Source organism: Bos mutus, chromosome 26, assembly GCF_027580195.1.
Source record: "Bos mutus isolate GX-2022 chromosome 26, NWIPB_WYAK_1.1, whole genome shotgun sequence".
NCBI classification, from domain to species: Eukaryota; Metazoa; Chordata; class Mammalia; order Artiodactyla; family Bovidae; genus Bos; species Bos mutus.
Genome location: NC_091642.1, coordinates 37804046 through 37824203, shown reverse-complemented (window position 1 = coordinate 37824203; position 20158 = coordinate 37804046). Strand labels below are relative to the sequence as shown.

The 20158-nt window shown below is 37.1% G+C and overlaps 1 protein-coding gene across 1 annotated transcript in view; it reads left to right on the top strand.

Annotated features, from left to right (window-relative positions):
- BTAF1 (B-TFIID TATA-box binding protein associated factor 1) overlaps positions 1-20158 on the top strand; it is an 87020-nt gene that overhangs the window by 60315 nt on the left and 6547 nt on the right. The window contains exons 20-34 of the mRNA XM_005905292.2: positions 662-1088; positions 2343-2533; positions 4386-4539; positions 4957-5066; positions 6422-6623; positions 7732-7880; positions 11644-11796; positions 12014-12135; positions 12226-12393; positions 14116-14193; positions 14328-14457; positions 15598-15739; positions 15880-16010; positions 18476-18601; positions 20004-20156. Coding sequence (XP_005905354.1) covers positions 662-1088; positions 2343-2533; positions 4386-4539; positions 4957-5066; positions 6422-6623; positions 7732-7880; positions 11644-11796; positions 12014-12135; positions 12226-12393; positions 14116-14193; positions 14328-14457; positions 15598-15739; positions 15880-16010; positions 18476-18601; positions 20004-20156 — 2436 coding nt within the window. The remainder of the gene's footprint in view (positions 1-661; positions 1089-2342; positions 2534-4385; positions 4540-4956; positions 5067-6421; positions 6624-7731; positions 7881-11643; positions 11797-12013; positions 12136-12225; positions 12394-14115; positions 14194-14327; positions 14458-15597; positions 15740-15879; positions 16011-18475; positions 18602-20003; positions 20157-20158) is intronic.

The window sequence follows — 20158 nt, the reverse complement described above, 5'->3', positions numbered from 1 at the left end:
AAAATGTCCAGAATAGGCAAATCTGTGAAGATAGAATGTAGATAAGTGGTTACATAGGATGGAGGAAATGAGGTGTTACTACTAATAGGTATTGAGTTTCATTTTGGAGATGATGAAAATGTTCTAAAATTGTGGTGATGATTGTACAATTCTGAATATAGTAAAAACCATTGAACTGTACACTTTGAGTGTACTGTATGTGAGTTACATCTCATTAAGTTGTTTTAAAAAGATACAATGAACAGTCTTTTAATGGAGCTTGTAAAGTAGTCTGATGCCACAGTCATAGCTTCAAGCAGTTCTTGGTAATTAAAGAATTAACTGTTACACCATTCTCAAAGAATTGATTTATATTTGCTCACAGCGTTATTTCACCAAAGTACTATGTGGGTATTATGTGTTGATTTTTCACTCAAACTTACTAAATATAAGAAGCCTCTGAAGAGATTGTGTCTTTCTTAAAAAAGTATAATACAATGTTAAGTCAGATTAAAATAAAGTTTACTTGGAAGGTTTCAGACATTTAGTTTACTGAATACTAAAATGTACTAGTTATTGTAGAATTTACAATTGAAACAGAAAGCTGCTGTCTTCCCTTTAAGAATTTAGAGGCTACTTGGGGTTGATGTCATTAATGATTCTTGATTTCTCTCTTTAATAGGTCACTACTGTTTTTAATGAAGTCACATCATCCTTCAATTTAAATCCTCAAGTATTACAGCAGTTAGATAGTAAACGACAGCAGGTCCAAATGACAGTTACAGAGACCAACCAGGAGTGGCAAGTGTTGCAGTTGAGAGTGCATACTTTTGCTGCATGTGCAGTTGTGAGCTTGCAGCAACTGCCGGAGAAGTTAAATCCTATTATAAAACCATTAATGGAGACAATTAAAAAGGAAGAGAATACGCTAGTGCAGAACTACGCAGCTCAATGGATGGCCAAACTACTTCAGCAGTGCACAACCAGGACTCCCTGTCCCAATTCAAAAATTATTAAAAATCTCTGTAGCTCACTTTGTGTGGACCCGTATCTAACTCCTTCTGTCACATGTCCAGTACCAACACAAAGTGGCCAGGAAAATTCTAAAGGTATATATCTAAACCTGTATTTGGGGTATAGAAAGAATTAACCATTTAAGTTTGTTTACAGTTATCTACAGGTATAATTTAAGCAAAATCCAGTTTATGTTGGAGATTTTTACCATTTTGAGAGAATTTGCACTTATTGCTAATAAAATCACAGCCCTCTTAACTCATAAGTTTTTTATAAAAGACCTGATATCTTTGAGGACTTTAAGTTCTCACATTTAAGATGACTAAATCTATAAGACAGGTATTAACCCTTAACTTCTCTTTCAAGATCATCATTATAGGGTTTACTGTTAACAGGGCTTGAAAACTAACTGCATCCAATGGTGATTGAAAGTTCTTTTTATAAAATTGTTTTCTCTAATGTAGTACATGTCTTATGAGATAAGTGGACTCTGTTATCAAATAGTGTTTAAACAGCTTTTCTGTTTTCCTCCAGAAAATTTATATGTAAAGTAGTAACTGCTCTTTGTAGTCTAGTCTCAAGGACCAATGTTTTGTCACATGCCTTAGTCCTAATTTCCTCCCATCCCCCTCCCTGAGGGCTAGTTGAGGCAACAATATTTTGCATTGGTTGGTATTTCTGAATTCATGGTTACTCGGAGAAGGCAATGGCACCCCACTCCAGTACTCTTGCCTAGAAAATCCTATGGACAGAGGAGCCTGGTAGGCTGCAGTCCATGGGGTGGCTAAGAGTCAGAAATGACTTGAGCGACTTCACTTTCACTTTTCACTTTCATGCATTGGAGAAGGAAGTGGCAACCCACTCCAGTATTTTTGCCTGGAGAATCCCAGGGACGGGGGAGCCTGGTGGGCTGCCGTCTATGGGGTCGCACAGAGTTGGAGAAGACTCAAGTGACTTAGCAGCAGCATAGACTTTTTTTTTTTAAAAGAGAAGTTACTTGCAGTATTTTTTAATGTGTTTTTTTATGCCTGGAAACGAACTCATTTTTAAAGAATTAATGTACTTTTAACAGAAGGAGGTACAGCCTTGCATTAGATATTTCTGGTTGTCAAGAGGATTCTGCAACCTTGGTTGTATTAAATATGGTCCTATGCAGATATCAAAATGTTTAACTTAATGTTGCAAATTACCGATTTTTGTGATCATTTCATTGTCTAGAGAAAATATCATTGGCCTATAAAAATTGAGGCTTAAAAGACAATTTTAAAATGTGTTGTATCTTTTGGAGCAGGAAACATTTGGTCACATGTATTATGGTTTAAGGATTATTTGACTTTTTTCCTTAATAGGATCCAACTCTGAAAAAGATGGAATGCATCATACTGTCACCAAGCACCGGGGTATAATTACACTCTATCGGCATCAGAAAGCTGCTTTTGCTATCACAAGTAGGCGAGGTCCTACCCCCAAAGCCGTCAAAGCTCAAATAGCAGATCTTCCTGCAGGAGGTAGTGGAAACCTCCTTGTTGAACTTGATGAGGTAAATAGTTTTTCTTCTTTGAATACTCTGATTTTAAAACAAAATTTCTTACAGATTGAGAGCTAAATTGTCATATCAGCTTCTAGAATTATATTTTTAAGTGAATGAACTGGGGCTAATAACTTTTTGGAGTACTCCAGCAACAGAGTTCAGAAAAACTACAAACTTCAAATTTCTTAAGCTTCTTATTTTTACCAATTTAGTTTCCTGATTATCTTCCTAGCAAGAAACCCTCTCCATAGTGGGTGTATAAGTCATTCATAAATATGAACTAATTCACTCCTGTAACAGTGACTATGGAGATGTTAAGTAATAGTGAAAGCTAACTTTTCTCAGTCTTATCAGTGTTAGGGAATTACTGTTGATATTCAGAGGATACGTTTATAATGTCAAATAACTTGTTACCTTTTAGTCAACTTGAAATTTATTAATTGTGTGATGTGAGGTAGGGATCTAAATTTATTTGCCCATAGGAACAACCATTTATCCCACCACTGAATCTTTTCGTCCCTAGTTGGTGATGAATGCTCCTCTGTTATATATCCTGCTTTCCTATATGTGAGGATCTCCTTGGGCTTTCTATTCTATTTCATTGATCTACTTGTTCTACAGTATAGTTTTTAAAGACAATTTAAAAAAAGCTTGGTGGGACTTCCCTGGTGGCACTTCCTGGCGGTCCAGTGGTTAAGACTGCATGCTTCCAGTGCAGGTTTGATCCTTGGTCAGGGAACTGAGATCTCACACTGCTGTGTGGCTGAAAAAAAAGAAAAATGTTTTTTAACTGGTTTTGAAAAAATCTTACAGTCACATTTTTAACAATGGAATTCTCTAGGTAGCTCTACTGGTTGCAAGACATAGGAACTTTCCTGAGTTGAGCAATACACTATCAGTGCTAAAAGACATGTGCTTAATATATTTCTGTAAAGTATAGGCCTGTTTTGTTTTTTTAAACCAAAATCTTATTGTCTATATTCCTTTTAAAATAGTCTGTGAATGAAGACTTTTTCACTAACTATATTATTCTCATGTTAATTTTAATAAAAAATGTATACTTTGATGATTTGCATAGTTCCTTCACTTAAAAATATAATTGTATCTTTCTGGGGGGACTTTTTTTGTATTTAATTATTAATGAAATTACTGCTAAGTATGAGGTTATATTAATCTTATTAAACAGATGCTTATATTCTATCCCTTGAAAGTGAAAGTCACTCAGTCATGTTCGACTCTTTGCAACCTCCTCATGGACTATACAATACATGGAATTCTCCAGGCCAGAATACTGAAGTGGGTAGCCTTTCCCTTCTTCAGGGGATCTTCCCAACCCAGGGATCAAATCCAGGTCTCCCGCATTGCAGGGAGATTCTATACCAGCTGAGTCACAGGGGAAGCCCAAGAATACTGGAGTGGGCAGCATATCCCTTCTCCACGGAATCTTCCTGACCCAGGAATCAAACCAGCGTCTCCGGCATTGCAGGCAGATTCTTCACCAACTGAGCTATCAGGGAAGCCATGCTATCCCTTAAGCAAATATAAATAAGGGCAGGTCATGGTAAGTTTCTTTCGGATAGAAGAAGAAAAAAACATGTCACTTAGGACTATCTCTAGAAACAGCACGTATTCTTCTATTTCTTTTCTCCAGCCCCCGAAAAGTATTTTATTTTGGATGTAAAAATCTAGCTCAGGATTTTATGCCTATGTAAATTTATTGAGAGGTGTTTTATAGTTATAACATGTCCAGTAATTGGTAACACTGAATTCTTAACACCGATTTTTAAATTCTCTTAATAACATTTTGAAAGCATTATACTTTTTTCTGAAATCTTGTTTTCACCCAACATTTAATTTTTAGGCCCAGAAGCCTTACTTGGTACAACGGAGAGGAGCTGAGTTTGCCTTGACAACTATAGTGAAGCATTTTGGTGGTGAAATGGCAGTGAAGTTGCCACATCTCTGGGATGCGATGGTTGGCCCACTGAGGAATACAATCGACATACATAATTTTGGTGTGTACATATTTTTCCGAGTTGAGATTTAAACAGATTTCAGTGTATATCTATTACATATGTCTTTATAAAATAACAGTGCCTGTGCCTGTTTATCCCAGGCCAGCTGGTAAGTTTTTAAATAGAAGGTTGGTAAAAACATTGATTTTCATGTCATTTTGTATACTTTTCTTGCTTTTTACTTTTCCTGTTATGTATTTAGAAAGAGATTTGAAATGGATCATTATATTAAGCTTCTTTAGTTCTTTAGGAGTAGCACCTCAGCAGTTAAATTAAGGGTGTTGTATTTCATTTTACATTATAAAGCAAAAGAGATTCTCCCACAGTAGCTGGGGGGTGCTAAGACTTTTTGTAAGCTCTGGATTTTGAAAAACTATTTGTAAGGTAATATGCACTTAAATCAATGTATCTTAATAGATGGAAAGTCCCTCTTGGAAAAGGGAGATGGCCCTGCCCAAGAACTGGTGAATTCTCTGCAAGTTTTTGAAACAGCAGCAGTGTCGATGGATTCTGAGCTTCATCCCCTGGTAACTAACTAATGCAAGTGTAGTTTTTTTCCTAATAAATCGAGTAGTCTTATTAGAAAGACTTAAGGCTTGAATGAAAAGTGCAACTACGATGTCATCCCTTATGATTTCATTTTCTTTTAGATGCTATAACTAGATTCCTTCTTTTCCTGACAACTTAACTCTTCCAGGCTTTGAGGCAGAGCTGGGTGCATGAAAGAAAACCCACTCTGAGAGTTTAGAATACAGGGCAGTAGGAACAGGGCTCTGATGACCTGAAGCCAGCTGCAAACACAAAAGAAAGCTGCATCCCTGTTCATCTGTACCATCTTAATAATATAGTTCAGGAACAGAAGAATCCAGGTGATAAAATCTCTTCCCTAAGATAAATGTAATGGTAGGAGGAACTTACCTCTCTGAGATGAGACTAGTCAGTGGCAAAGATAGAACATGGGTTTATTTTTTAACTATTAAAATCTCTGTCACCAAAAAATTAGAATAGAGGGAGGAGGAACATAGACCAGAGAATTAATTATCTGGTTTTTCCACTGAATAAAGTATTGATATTATTCTTTCCATGTAACTGTAATAGGAAGCTTTGCAATTTATAACATCATAAAGGGTGCTAGCGTCAATTCTCTATTCATATAGGAGAGAGTAGAGGGAAATTCTTCTGTTCATATAGTAACAAAGCATATTCTTTTACTTGTTAAATTTTGGGAATTTAGTAAAGAAGGACAGAATTCATCTGTAAGTGCTCACCCTCCGTGATCAAACAGGATGCATTCAGTTGAACTGTAAGGCTAGTTTGTTGAGCAAGTACCTGACTTTCATCAACATTAATCCTGGCTTCTGTGCATCAGACATTTAATAATGGGATATGTCGTGCTCTTGTGATTATATTGCATATGGAAAGCCAGGAAGTTAAAGTGGAAAATAACTACCAGAGTATGGTGCCTAGAGCAAAATCAGGATCACCCAACCCAGGGAATACAAAGTATGTACTTAAACCTAAGCTAGATTTGGAGGGGGCTGATGATGTGCAGTGTCATTTTCCCAGCCTCAGTAGGAGAATCGTGCAAGTGCCTTTGATGTGTTCCCTGCGAATTTTGGAAAGTACTGAGTGTTCCCTGATGCTTAAGAGAATATTCAATAGGGGAGAAGTTCTGCATCCATCTCTTCTTTTTAAAAGCATTATAATAATGTAGATTTAGATTAAATTTTTATTGAGTATGTTCTGACAATGTTTTAAGGTAACTGGAGATAATTCTTGGATTTAGCATTGCTTGGAATATTGAGAACCTCTGAGTAAGGGCCATTATAGTTTAAACATGAGATTCCCTAATGAGTCTTCTGACTTGTCTTTTTGTTTTTAGTTGGTACTGCATTTGCCTCATCTTTACATGTGCCTTCAGTATCCCAGCACTGCAGTGAGGCACATGGCTGCTCGTTGTGTGGGCGTCATGAGCAAAATAGCTACCATGGAAACAATGAATATATTTTTGGAGAAGGTTCTTCCATGGCTGGGAGCAATTGATGACAATATCAAACAAGAGGGTGCAATTGAAGCTCTTGCCTGTATCCTTTTTCACTTTGACAAACTACTCAAATTATATTTGCTTTATTTAAGAGTGACTAAAATAAAATTTATTCAGATATATACAGGGCAATCCAGTGGTTAGGACTCCACACTTTCACTGCTGAGCAAGCCGTGTCAGGATTGGGGGGTGGGAGGAGAACAAGCCAAAAAAAACCCAGCACCAAAAACAAATGTGCACACAACCTGCCTTGTTCCAAAAAAGAAAACTACTTTTTTACATTTTATTTTGAAGTGTTATTTTTATTGCATTACATTATACCTGTATTTACATTTTATTATAATATTCACACAAAAAATTGAAGAATTACTGTTAATTTTGAGATCTTTTTATAAGCAAAAAATTTATAGTATGTTTTTAAATATGAGGTTTGCTAAAAAAGTGCATTTGGCTTTTTCTATATGATGCTATGCTACTTTTTTTGGCCAACCCAGTATTAATCAGATGCTTATAAATTTACTATGTTCGCTTTGTTCATTGATTGTCTGGCAAAATGATTAATTAACTAGAAATATACAGACAAGCTTTTTACCAAGGGTATGACATCCATGAACATTGTTTAACTCAAAATACCTAAAAGATATTTTGGTCTAAGAGCAAGAAAGATGGATAGAGAGCAAACCAGGAGAAACTCTAGCTAAAGAAATGCTAAAGATTATGGGATTGAACTCTTTGGACCTGCTATCTCCAGCTCAGGGTTGTTAGGATCCTGGTGGGAAAATTGGAATTAATTTTTGACACTTAGTTGTGCTCCCTTGCTTGCAATGTAAATCAATTTATTTTGATATGTGAGTTCTAGAAACTTGTAGGAATTCCTCTATGGAAAAAAATCTTAGTAAAGATTTCCTCCAGCATTCCTCAGATGAAAAAAATCTTCTTAATCTTGAGAAAGTTACATAGTTTTTACAAAAGAGTAACCCTGTATAAATGCTGTTATAATTGAATCAGACCTTGAGGGATAGTCAGTCCCTCATAATACAGGGAAGCAATGAGGAACTGTTGTAGAGGTCACAGTCTTGGTGTATCAGTTTGTTTATGAAAACAGCTACCCTGGAACCAGTTAGAAATTTCCTTAGTAACTTCCTCAGGTGTCATGGAACAACTGGATGTTGGAATCGTTCCATACATTGTACTCTTAGTTGTGCCTGTGTTGGGAAGGATGAGTGATCAGACGGACAGCGTAAGATTCATGGCTACACAGTGCTTTGCAACACTAATTAGACTCATGCCACTTGAGGTAAGTTGATGATAACTTGGTTTATGAACTTAATGTTTTCAATAACTTCATGATAATTGTAACACCTTTTAAAGAACACATTTTAAAGAACAAGTTTTTTAAAAGATGTTGAATATGTTTACATTATAAGTGTTAAGACTTTTATGTTTTAATAGGTAATTTTCTTTAACACTGTTTTAAATAAAACTATGGTTCATAAAAGAATAATTCTTTAGGTGATGCTAGATTTCTAGATGCTATTCTAGAAATAAATTGTGTTCCTGAGTATCCCAGTAATATCTAAGATACTGTTCTGGAGTTTACATGAAAGGTAAATTTGAGAGATGGTAACTGAAAGTGTAAAAAGCAAATGATATGCTTGTTGGATTATGGAGAAAGCAGAATGCAAGGCTGAAGTTGAACAATTTTGGAGTATACTTACGGGACAGAGATAATATATGTGGCCAATGGAGGAAATAGAAGTGGCTTGAAGCAAGAGAAAAGCCAGGACCCTGTCACTTAGCCACTTAATATATTTTTATGGGATTTTTGTAATTCAAGAAATAAGTATATATGCATTTCGCCCATTCTGTAGTATGTGTCCAGTAGTTCCTTTTTAGGCCAGATAATACACTAGAATACCACATTTTGTTTATCCATTCATCAGTTGATGGACATTTGGCTATTATGAGTAATGCTGCTGTGAGCATGCACTTATAAAGTATTTGGGTGTAAGCTTTTTTTTTTCCCCCTTCTCTTTTTGATTTCTCTGTGAGGCACATGGGATCTTAGTTCCCTGACCAGGGATCAGACCCGTGCCCCCTTCAGTGGAAGTGCAGATTCTTAACCAGTGGACCACCAGGGAAGTCCCTGCTCTTCTTTCTTTTGAGCACACATTTAGGAATGGAATTACTGGGTCATATGATGTTTAACTTCTTAAGAAACTATCAAATTGTTTTCCCAGAAAACTGTACCATTTTATATTTCTACTAGAAAAGTATGAGCATAATACTTTGGAACAGTCTCTCGGCAGGGGGAAGAGTTTGACTATATCTGGTTTAAAAAAAAAAAAAAGCTGAGTCAAAGGACTTACCATAGGGTACTGAGTACAGTCTTCAGAAGTACACTGCCTGAGTAATGGGGCCAAATTAACCCTTGCAAGAAGATTTGAACCCACATTAGCAAAGCCTAAAAAAAGCAAGCCTTAAAGGATTGGATTGGTTTCAGATATTTAACTACATCCCAGAAAAAATTAAAAAAACTAAAATATTTAACCCCCAAGAGTTCAGCACCTAACAGCATAAAACTTAGGATATTTAGCACACATCAAAAAATTAACCAGAAGGAATTCCCTAGTGGCCTAGTGGTTAGGATTCTAGGCTTTCAGTGCCATGACCAGGGTTCAATCCCTAGGTGGGAAACTGAGATCCCACTAGCCATGTGGTGTGGCCAGAGGAAGAAAAAAGAAGTTACCCAGGAGAAAAGTCAGTCAATAGAAGCTGACCCTGAAATGACCCAGATAATAGAATTAGTATACAAGGTCATTAAAATATGCTCCATATGTTCAAGAAGGTAGAGGGAAAGCATGAGTGTAATAAAGAGTGAAATGGAAGAAATAAGAACAACCCACATTGAACTTCTTGAGTTGAAAGATACAATTACAAGTAAAAACACACTGGATAGGATTAATGACAGATTAGATGCTGTGAATTTGAAGACACAGCAGTAGAAACAAGAATGTCATGCAGGTTAATTGCTATTCCACTTTATCTTGATTCACTGTTATATTTTCATAAGAAGAATCATGTACTTTTCTTTCAAGGATTCTGGGACTATCAAGCGGTGGGTTGGATAGAAGCTTTTATCCCTGGCACTGTTAGGAACTCTTGCTGCTTTTATAGGACTTGGAGGGAGGAAGGTATCAATGGAAGAGTCCCTGGCACTGTACAGTATTTATGAATCCTCATCATTGTTAGGGAATGTACCTCATTGTATGGCCTTATGCTGAGTCACTTCAGTCGTGTCCAACTCTTTGTGGTCCTATGGACTGTAGCCCGCCAGGCTTCCCTGTCCATGGGATTCTCCAGGCAAGAATACTGGAGTGGGTTGCCATTTCTTATTCCAGGGGATCTTCCCAACCCGGGATCAAACTTGCATCTCTCATTTCTCCTGCACTGGCAGGCAGGTTCTTTACCCATAGTGCCGCCCGGGAAGTACGGCCTTATATCTGGTTGTTATTTATTAAAAGGTCCATGAGGATAAATGTCTGAAGATTTGTTACTTCCATGTAAAGCACTGTGCAGAAAGGCCTTGTTTTGATAGTTATCATTAGGATATTGAATGTGTTAAAATGTTAGTTTCTATCTTGATTAAGTTGTTAATTCTAAACCCTTTTGAGGGAATTCCCTGGTGGTCCGAGCTTTCACTGCAGAGGGGACAGGTTCGATCCCTGGTTGGGGAACTAATTTCTTAATCATAGGGCAGTAGTTCTCAAACTTTTTGGTCTGTGTACCTCTTTACACTCTTAAATATTAAAGACCCCAAAGAATTTTTGTTTATAGTTTCTGTAGTAGAAATTAAAAGTGAAAAGTGGAAAAAGATTTATTAATTCATTTAAAGAATAAATCCATTAGACTTTTGAATAGACCTTTTACAGATACACGCTTTGTAACATGCATTGGTCATCTGGAGAACACTGGCTCACTGAGTTATGTAAGTCTTTTAAAGGTTGATTCATATCAGCATATAGTAACAAAAAAGACTCATTAGTATCACCAACAGAAAATTTTTAAATATTGGGAAGCACCTGCAGTGCTAAGTTGATTTTGACAGCTTGCATTTTATCACTGACAACAGTTGTGCCACTCATTTTCCTTGAAGTGACCAAATTTTTTTTAAAGAAAATAATCTGCCAGATACTCAAGTCAGAATAACCATAGTTTGTCAGTCCATTCAAGTAAACTTGTTCTGTGAAAAACAGCTAGGTCAACTCACAATTTTAAGAAATCTTACAAGTGCTTTTCCTAAATATTTTGTATTTCAGTATGCATGGTATACAGCAGAAATGCTTTATGGAATACTTCATATTTTGTTGCACAGAATGTTAAAAAAAGATGTGCCATTCAAAGGTTGAGGTTTAATAAAATTATTTTTACTGCTTCAGTGACTTTCTTAAGTGAAACCAGCTTGTGTTAAAAAAAGGCTGGTGCGTGGCAGCAAGTAATAGTGACTGCTCACATACTTGGTGTCACCGCCTTGATTCTTTCTGAGGCAAAAGCAGTCTCACCGCCTTGATTCTTTCTGAGGCAAAAGCAGTCTTGCCCACCATTACTTTTGTGCATCAGAGCAAAAGTCAACACAGTGGAAAAAGCAAACAATGTCTTATCCTTTGTTATGAAATAGCTGCAGTCAGTAACCCTGTGAAAAGGTCTTAGAAATCCTGAGCGGTCTGCAGACCACATTTTTAGAACCAATACCCTGGGCAACCATCAACACTAAAGAGGCTCTATATTAACAGCATTCCACTTAAACAATACAATTTTGCCATTATCAAGTAACACATGGTATGGGAAAAATAAGTTGTAGCTGTGTTCTTAAAATAGCTTAGATGTGCTTATTTAATAATCTCATCATATAGTACTTTTAATACCAAAGTCTTAAATATTTGTCTTCCAGTCACTAAAATGATACTATTTTTGAATTGGTTTTTCTTTGCATATATATGTGAGTGCGTGTGTGTGTGCGTGTAGCAAATCATTTTAATACACTTAAAAAATAATTTTAGGCAGGCATTCCGGACCCTCCAAATATGTCAGAAGAATTAATCCAATTGAAAGCCAAGGAAAGACACTTTTTGGAGCAATTGTTAGATGGGAAAAAGTTAGAAAATTACAAGATTCCAGTACCAATCAATGCTGAACTCAGAAAATATCAACAGGTAAAGTTTTATACTTAATCTTACAAATACTGATTATTCCTTTTAAATATACCTTGAAGAATTTAAAGATTGATTTAATAATTAAAATTCTTGTGTTTGGTGTCTTGTATCCATTTATTTCTCCCTGCCTTTGGTCTTTGTAAACATGTTCTTTACAGAAAAATATTTTTATGATCTGTTCACATTTACCATTTTTCTCTTTCTCCCAACGTTTCAGGATGGTGTGAACTGGTTAGCATTTCTTAATAAGTATAAGCTTCATGGAATTCTGTGTGATGACATGGGTTTAGGGAAGACTTTACAGTCCATCTGTATTCTAGCAGGAGATCACTGTCACAGGTGATTTTAAATGTTATGTTAACACAAGGCTTTGAGACGCTGAGCAATATAAACAAGCTGGTTAATTCATTGTGTTTTGCTGTTGTAAAGGGCCCAGGAATATGCAAGATCAAAATTGGCAGAATGTATGCCACTTCCTTCCTTGGTGGTTTGTCCACCAACATTAACAGGTCATTGGGTGGATGAAGTAGGTAAATTTTGCTCCAGAGAATATCTCAATCCACTGCATTACACTGGACCTCCTACTGAAAGAATAAGGTAAGAACTGTACAACCAGAAAATGTTTAATCTTTGCTTTTAAGTAGTTTGGAAGAATAAAATTTATTAAAAATGAATTCTAGTTAGTTTTTTTGGCCATCAGACATAGAAACTTACTTTAACTTATTTAAGAAAGGTAAATGAATGTATTAAAAATAGAATCAGTGAGACTCATCAAAATTTAAGGAGTTTCGGGACTTCCCTGATGGTCCAGTAGCTAAAACTCTGTGCTCCCAGTGCAGGGGGCCTGGGTTCAGTCTCTGGTTGGTGAACTAGATCCCATGTGCTGTAATTAAAAAACACAGCTAAAACATGGCATAGCCAAATAAATCATAAAATAAATACACAGTGTAAGGACATTAACCACTGTCAACAATCAGTTAGGCTCTAAGGTTTTGGAGCTAGGAAACTATCAAGAACCAAAACCGTTCTTGGTGCCTTTCCTAAAGTCTTGTGATCATAGCATCTCCTAGGAGCTTCTGTTATTTCTTCATTTTTTATGCACTTTCCCTAAGAGCTACCTCTTCCTTCTTCCCTCTCCCCAAAAGTGCTTTTGGTGCACAGTGGCTTGCTCTAGCTGCCCTGATCCCATAGAACACTATAGTTCTATTAATACATCTCTGTTCCTAAATACAGGTGTTGAAGAGTGGTGTATCATTACTTCCAGTTTGTCTTTTAAAGCTTGGATAGTCACAGATTACTGATTAGTCCGTAGATTTGCTGCCCTTCTGTGAATTAATAGCTAACATATACTGAGCACTTACTGGTCAGGCATTAGATATTCTAAGCAGTTTTATTTACATTTATGTAATACCATGTATTCTCTTAATTACCTTATGAGGTATGGGTACTATTATTGTTCCCAACTTGCAGATAAGGAGTTTTAAGACATGGGGCCTGGGAAGAAGATCACTCAGCTAATTAAATAGAAGCTCACTAGCTGTAATTAAATGAAGATTTGAACACAGGCAGCTCAAGAGCTTGTACTCTTAAAGAATTTACTGTAAAGGAATTCATCCATTTATAAGTGGTAGAAATTCAACTGAGACTAGCTTAAGCAAACAGGAAATTCATTAATTAAACTGAGCATCTTGGGGTGAATTCTTGCTTCAGGTACATCTAAATTACTGTTCTTCCCCATGCATAGCTTGTTCTGTTGGTCTCTACTGGACTTTTGTCTACTATTGGTATAGATAAAAGGTCATGGGCAGTCTTAGGCCTACATTCTCCTAGCTTGGCAACTGTAATGAAGAGAGATAGTCTCTGAGACTGGCCGGCCTTGATTGCGTCATGTCCCCAAGCCAGCCTCCATGATTGGGGAATAAAATATTGTGAATGGCTTGATCTGATTAAAATGCTTCACCTCTTTGGTGATTATGGGGCCATGTGACTGATGGCTCGTGCTCAGCCCCCGGCACAACATGGAATGCTGAAGGAATAGTGCCTCCAAGGAAGAGGTTTTGGCAAATAAAATGACCTTCACGTCGTGAGTCGGGTACTCACCTCTTTTCAATCAGCTGAGTTAGGGCCACACGACCAAGTTATAAGGAGAATGGCCTTCAGGTAGCAGGGTCATGGATGTAGAGTAAGCAGAAAGGAATATTGGGTTTGGTAGGCAGATTGAAATCACTTTCTACAGTGGCATCTGTGCTTTCCACTTTGCAAGTGTATTACAAACTCTGCAGGTTCCCATTTTCTAACCTTGCTTATTTTTAAATGCAGGTTACAGCACCAGGTCAAAAGGCACAATCTCGTAGTGGCTTCCTATGATGTTGTGAGAAATGACATAGATTTCTTTAGGTAAGAGTTAAAGTTTTTTAAAGGAAAACAGTGTCAAATTCAGAGAGAATTGTATCTTTCTGCCTCAAAGACTCTTCATATTGTTCCTGACATGTAGTAAAAGATGCTAACATTTTTTGTTTATTTTTCCTTAGAAATATTAAGTTTAACTACTGTATTCTTGATGAAGGCCATGTCATCAAAAACGGAAAAACAAAATTGTCAAAAGCAGTAAAACAACTGACTGCTAATTATAGGATTATTCTTTCTGGAACACCAATCCAGGTAATTATTTACCTTTTCTTTACTTGGCATTTGACAGTGAATTAAAGAAGAGGTTTTTTTTTTAGTTTTTGGAATAATTTCCAGTAATTATCTTGCTTTTATAATGGTTCATTTGGTATGTAGCAGTATCTGAGCAAACCCGGTTTTAAATCTCATATTTAAAATGTGATTTTAGGCTGTAGTAGCCCATGAGTCCGGAGAAGGCGATGGCACCCCACTCCAGTACTCTTGCCTGGAAAATCCCATGGACGGAGGAGCCTGGAAGGCTGCAGTCCATGGGGTCGCAAAGAGTCAGACACGACTGAGTGACTTCACTTTCACTTTTCACTTTCATGCATTGGAGAAGGAAATGGCAGCCCACTCCAGTGTTCTTGCCTGGAGAATCCCAGGGACGGCAGAGCCTGGTGGGCTGCCATCTATGGGGTTGCACAGAGTCGGACACGACTGAAGCGACTTAGTAGCAGCAGCCCATGAGTCAGGAGGCAAAGCCCAAGTGCAGTTAGAAGGGTTTCACTGCAGGAAGGCAACCCACCACGGTGAGCCAGAGCTTAAGCAGGGTGAGAAGGGCTTCTGGAAGGGGTAAACAGATAGGACGGTACCTTAGGATCCACACATACTGGGAAAGCATCCAAAATGGAAAAGTGTGGGGGGGTGTTATTTTTTTTTTGGTTTTTGTTTTGTGAAACTCCCAAGTAGAATTGGAAAAAACCTTTACCTTTTCTCATGACCCATAAATACTGGGTAGACATGACCTATAACCAAACTCTTCTAGGTTTTCCTGCTTTGAATAAATGATGGTGATGGCCAGATTTCTTAAATCTTGCTGTTAATCTTAGTCTCAAAAAAACCAGAAACGTATTCATCTTTCTGCTCTATTTACTACTTGATAGAACCGACCAAAAAGATTTAAATACTGTGGACCAAGGCTTATTGTGGTGGAAAAGACTTGAAAGTTCCTGTAAATAGGATAGAGTATTTTCTCCAAATTTTACACAGTAAAATATAGACTCATATCCAGAAATACAGTGATAATCTCTCTCATCTATGTCATTACAGTGGGCTTTCATTATTGTTCCATTTTTAAGTTTAAGGAAATAATCCTAGCACACAAGATAACTGGTGTTCCTTTCTTATATTCAGAACAACGTTTTGGAGCTGTGGTCATTATTTGATTTCCTCATGCCAGGATTTTTGGGGACTGAACGCCAGTTTGCTGCTCGGTATGGTAAACCTATATTAGCAAGTAGGGATGCTCGAAGCTCCAGTCGAGAACAAGAAGCAGGTAGGAAAAGGAGATACCATTGTATATTCTATGCAAGTGAATCTAATTTATATCTAATTTGGGGGAAGTCATTTAATTTTATTATTAGAGAAATTAATAATAAATAGAATAAAACTAATTCTGTTAATAATTACTAACAGGTGTTCTTGCAATGGATGCACTGCACCGCCAGGTCCTGCCATTTCTTTTGAGAAGAATGAAAGAAGATGTTTTACAGGATCTGCCACCCAAAATTATTCAAGACTATTACTGCACTCTCAGTCCTCTCCAGGTTAGGAATCTGGCAATTGTGGTTGTTGATGCTGTTTATTACTAGAATGCTTTGAATAAGTCACAAAAGTAGTGAGTAAAGGGATGTAGCCTTTGGTTTTATTGCTCTAATCTAGCTTCTACTTCCTTAGACTTCAGGAATATTCTGTTTCAAACAGATGTAAAACCTAAATGAATCTGTTTGGGTATACAAGTACACATTTGGGTTTGTGCATTTTCAACACAGCATTAATACAAAGTCTACTGTCATAATTGCTTTGTTATACGTCTCAAGTTAATTGAAAAAGTTGGAACGTTAAAATGATACAGTAAGAAGTAAGCAAGTGATAAAGAAGCAAGCCAGTGTTTTTTAGGGCCAGAAGTCTGCCTGTGATGTCTTTTCCTTACAGCAGCGTTATAGGTGTACACATCAGGGCTGAGTTGGGAAGTGGGACCTCATCTCTTCTAAAGTATTGCCAGTAAATTTTCAAGAGAAGTATTGGCATCTGCCCAGTTCTAACTTTGTACATAGAGACCATTGTCAAAGGCATTTATGGTATGCCTTTCCTTGTGTAGTATTTGTGTGTGTGTGGTATTTTTGTAAGGGGAAGCTATCTCTTGTCTTAGTAAAATATGGCCTATAAACAGAATCTTCTCTTTGAATGTTTACGTTGTGTTCTAGGTTAGTAAGCATCAGTCTGTTTCAGTATCAGATGATTTCAGTTCAGTTCAGTCGCTCAGTCGCGTCCAACTCTTTGCGACCCCATGAATCGCAGCACGCCAGGCTTCCCTGTCCATCACCATCTCCCGGAGTTCACTCAGACTCACGTCCATCAAGTCAATGATGCCATCCAGCCATCATCCTCTGTTGTCCCCTTCTCCTCCTGCCCCTAATCCCTCCCAGCATCAGCGTCTTTTCCAATGAGTCAACTCTTCACATGAGGAGGCCAAAGTATTGGAGTTTCAGCTTTAGCATCAGTCCTTCCAGTGAACACCCAGGACTGATCTCCTTTAGAATGGACTGGTTGGATCTCCTTGCAGTCCAAGAGTCTTGGACTCAAGAAGACTCAAGAGTCTTCTCCAACACCACAGTTCAAAAGCATCAATTCTTCGGCGCTCAGCTTTCTTCACAGTCCAACTCTCACATCCATACATGACCACTGGAAAAACCATAGCCTTGACTAGATGGACCTTTGTTAACTAATATCTCTGCTTTTTAATATGCTATCTAGGTTGGTCATAACTTTCCTTCCAAGGAGTAAGCATCTTTTAATTTCATGGCTGCAGTCACCATCTGCAGTGATTTTGGAGCCCCAAAAATAAAGTCTCTCACTGTTTCCCCATCTATTTGCCATGAAGTGATGGGACCAGATGCCATGATCTTAGTTTTCTGAATGTTGAGCTTTAAGCCAACTTTTTCACTCTCCTCTTTCACTTTCATCAAGAGGCTTTTTAGTTCCTCTTCACTTTCCTTCTGGAGAAGGAAATGGCAACCCACTCCAGTACTCTAGCCTGGAAAATCCCATGGACGGAGGAGCGTAGTAGGCTACGGTCCATGGGGTCACAAAGAGTCGGACACGACTGAGCGACTTCACTTCACTTTCTATGATTTAGTATGGTTTAAATGAATAAAAGATACACAGACGTATCTGCAAAATAGCTTCTTTCCCCTCCAGTATATACAGTTAACCTTTTAGTATTTATCTCTCCAACTTCAGTTTTGTGGACAAAACACTAATTTAAATGGCAAGAGCTCCATGATATCAACTACATCATTTCTTGGTGGATTAATATTTCTTGAAGGAAAAATTTTAGAGGTAATGAGATGACTTTAAGTATGATAAAGAAAAGGTGCCATATGAAAAAACCTGAGATATTATAGTGGTATTATAACATCAGCATAAAACACATTTAAGTAGTTTGGAGGAAGGGAGCTGCAGAGGGAAGTGACATCTGGGTTTGTTTGCACCTACAGGTTTTTATTCTCTGACTTCTGTTCTTCAGCACTGTAGATTTCTTCCCTTTCTCATTGTTTTAACATATACAAGGCAGGAACCCTGACTCATAAGGAAGTACTTTAAACTTGGTGTGGGTTCTGCGGTTAGTGTCTTTTTTAAAACTTGGTCTTTTGAAACATACCTGTTAGGGTCTTGACCATGTAACATCACTCAAGGAAAATTTCCTCATTTATTTGTAAGGGTTCAGGTTCTCTTTTATCGGTAACTTATAAATAGAGTGGAAAAATTGAATTTAGGATTATTTGACTTTTTAAAAAAATATTTTAGCAGCTGAACAATGTGTTAAACTTGTTTTCTAAATGTAATTTAAAAGGAATCTACCACGCTGCAGTGGATCATCTATATTCAAGTAGGTTGCGTAATTCATTTTCTTTGATGAGGGCTGATTTACATTGCTACTGGCCTTTTCTAGTCATGTTTTGAACAATTGAAAAAAATATGCTTACTGTTTTTGTGGGGGAATTTACAGGTTCAGCTCTATGAGGATTTTGCTAAGTCTCGTGCCAAGTGCGATGTTGATGAAACAGTTTCTTCAGCTGCACTTTCTGAAGAAACCGAAAAACCAAAGCTTAAAGCTACAGGTCATGTATTCCAGGTACATATTATAGCCCACTTTTTAAATGTTAAAGAATGCTCTTCAGTACAGCAATGTTTATATGAAACATTGAAATATGGGTTTATCTAATTTTTTCAATTTTGTGTATACATTCTTGAAAATAGGTAAAAAAGCCAAATTAATTAATTTTCATGTTCGTAATTAGTAATAGGCAATTTAATATTAAAATTAAAGTGAAAACTGCAATATTACAGTTATTACATGAAGAGTTTTAAAATAGAGAATTTTTGTTTCCTATTCAAAAAATATTTGAATACCTACCACAAGGCAGTAATTTTTCTAACCTCAGGGGTTAATTAAAGCAGTGAACAAGATCCTAGGCGTGAAAAATATAATAAAAAACATGTATCATGTAAAAGAAAATCAACTATCGGCTTATACAGTATAGGAGTCAGGGTAGGTTGTAGTTTTTCAACAGGGTGATCAGGGATGTACTGAGGAGGTGACATTTGAGCAAAGATCTGAATGAAGGTTGAGGCATGTAGATTGGTGGGAGGAAATGATTCCAGGCAGAGATATTACATACAGTACAGAAGTCCTGAGACAGATGATGAATGAGAAAAAAGAGAAAGCGTCAACTCATTTTTTTTTCCCTTTTGAAATATTCCACTGTAGAATATCTCCCAACCCCGCCTTGTCACCAAGATATGAAGATACTAAAATACTACAGCATATTTAAATACTACAGCATATTTAAAGATAGAAACGGGAAAAGGTGATTTTGAAAGCTCATACCTCTCCCAGTTTTATCATAGTGCCCAGCAATGGAGCTTACTGATGCAAATCTGTGTGCCAAAAGTGAGACCCAAATCACAGGCCAAGTAAATGACAAAAGACAAGGGTATGGCTGAGTCAGAGGAAATAAGACCTGATTCTCAAACACAACTACACAGTTCCACCTTCCCTTTCCCACCACCAGACCTGTTGACTCAAAATACTGTGTAGAGGGGAGAGATTTTGCAGATTTAAAAGGGTCGTATGAAGTTTTCATACCCACTAATGTTTGACGAACCTTCCTTTAGGAAATGATGTCTAATTCTAGAATCATCTAGCAACATTATAAGGCACTTTCAGTTCAAAAGGGTTAGCTATAGGAGCTAATAAGACTTTCTGTCATGAGAAGGTCATTGGTCTAGTGGGGTAGACAGACATCACTGTACAATTTACATGTTATAAATTCTCTCACAGAAGTAAACACAAATTGCACAAGAAGTACAGATGAAGACATCACAGATAAGATATTTGAACTGGTTCTTCAAGAATGAATAGGAGTCGTAAGAAAGGCATTCTAGACAGATGCAGTAGCACAGGAAAAGACACCAAGATACAAATATTTGTGTCACGTGAAGGAGACTTGTATATACTTTTTCCTCTCTTAAAGGCATTACAGTACTTACGTAAACTGTGCAACCATCCAGCATTAGTCTTAACACCTCAGCATCCGGAGTTCAAGAGTACTACTGAAAAACTTGCAGCTCAGAATTCTTCTCTCCATGATATTCAGCATGCCCCTAAACTCTCAGCTTTGAAACAAGT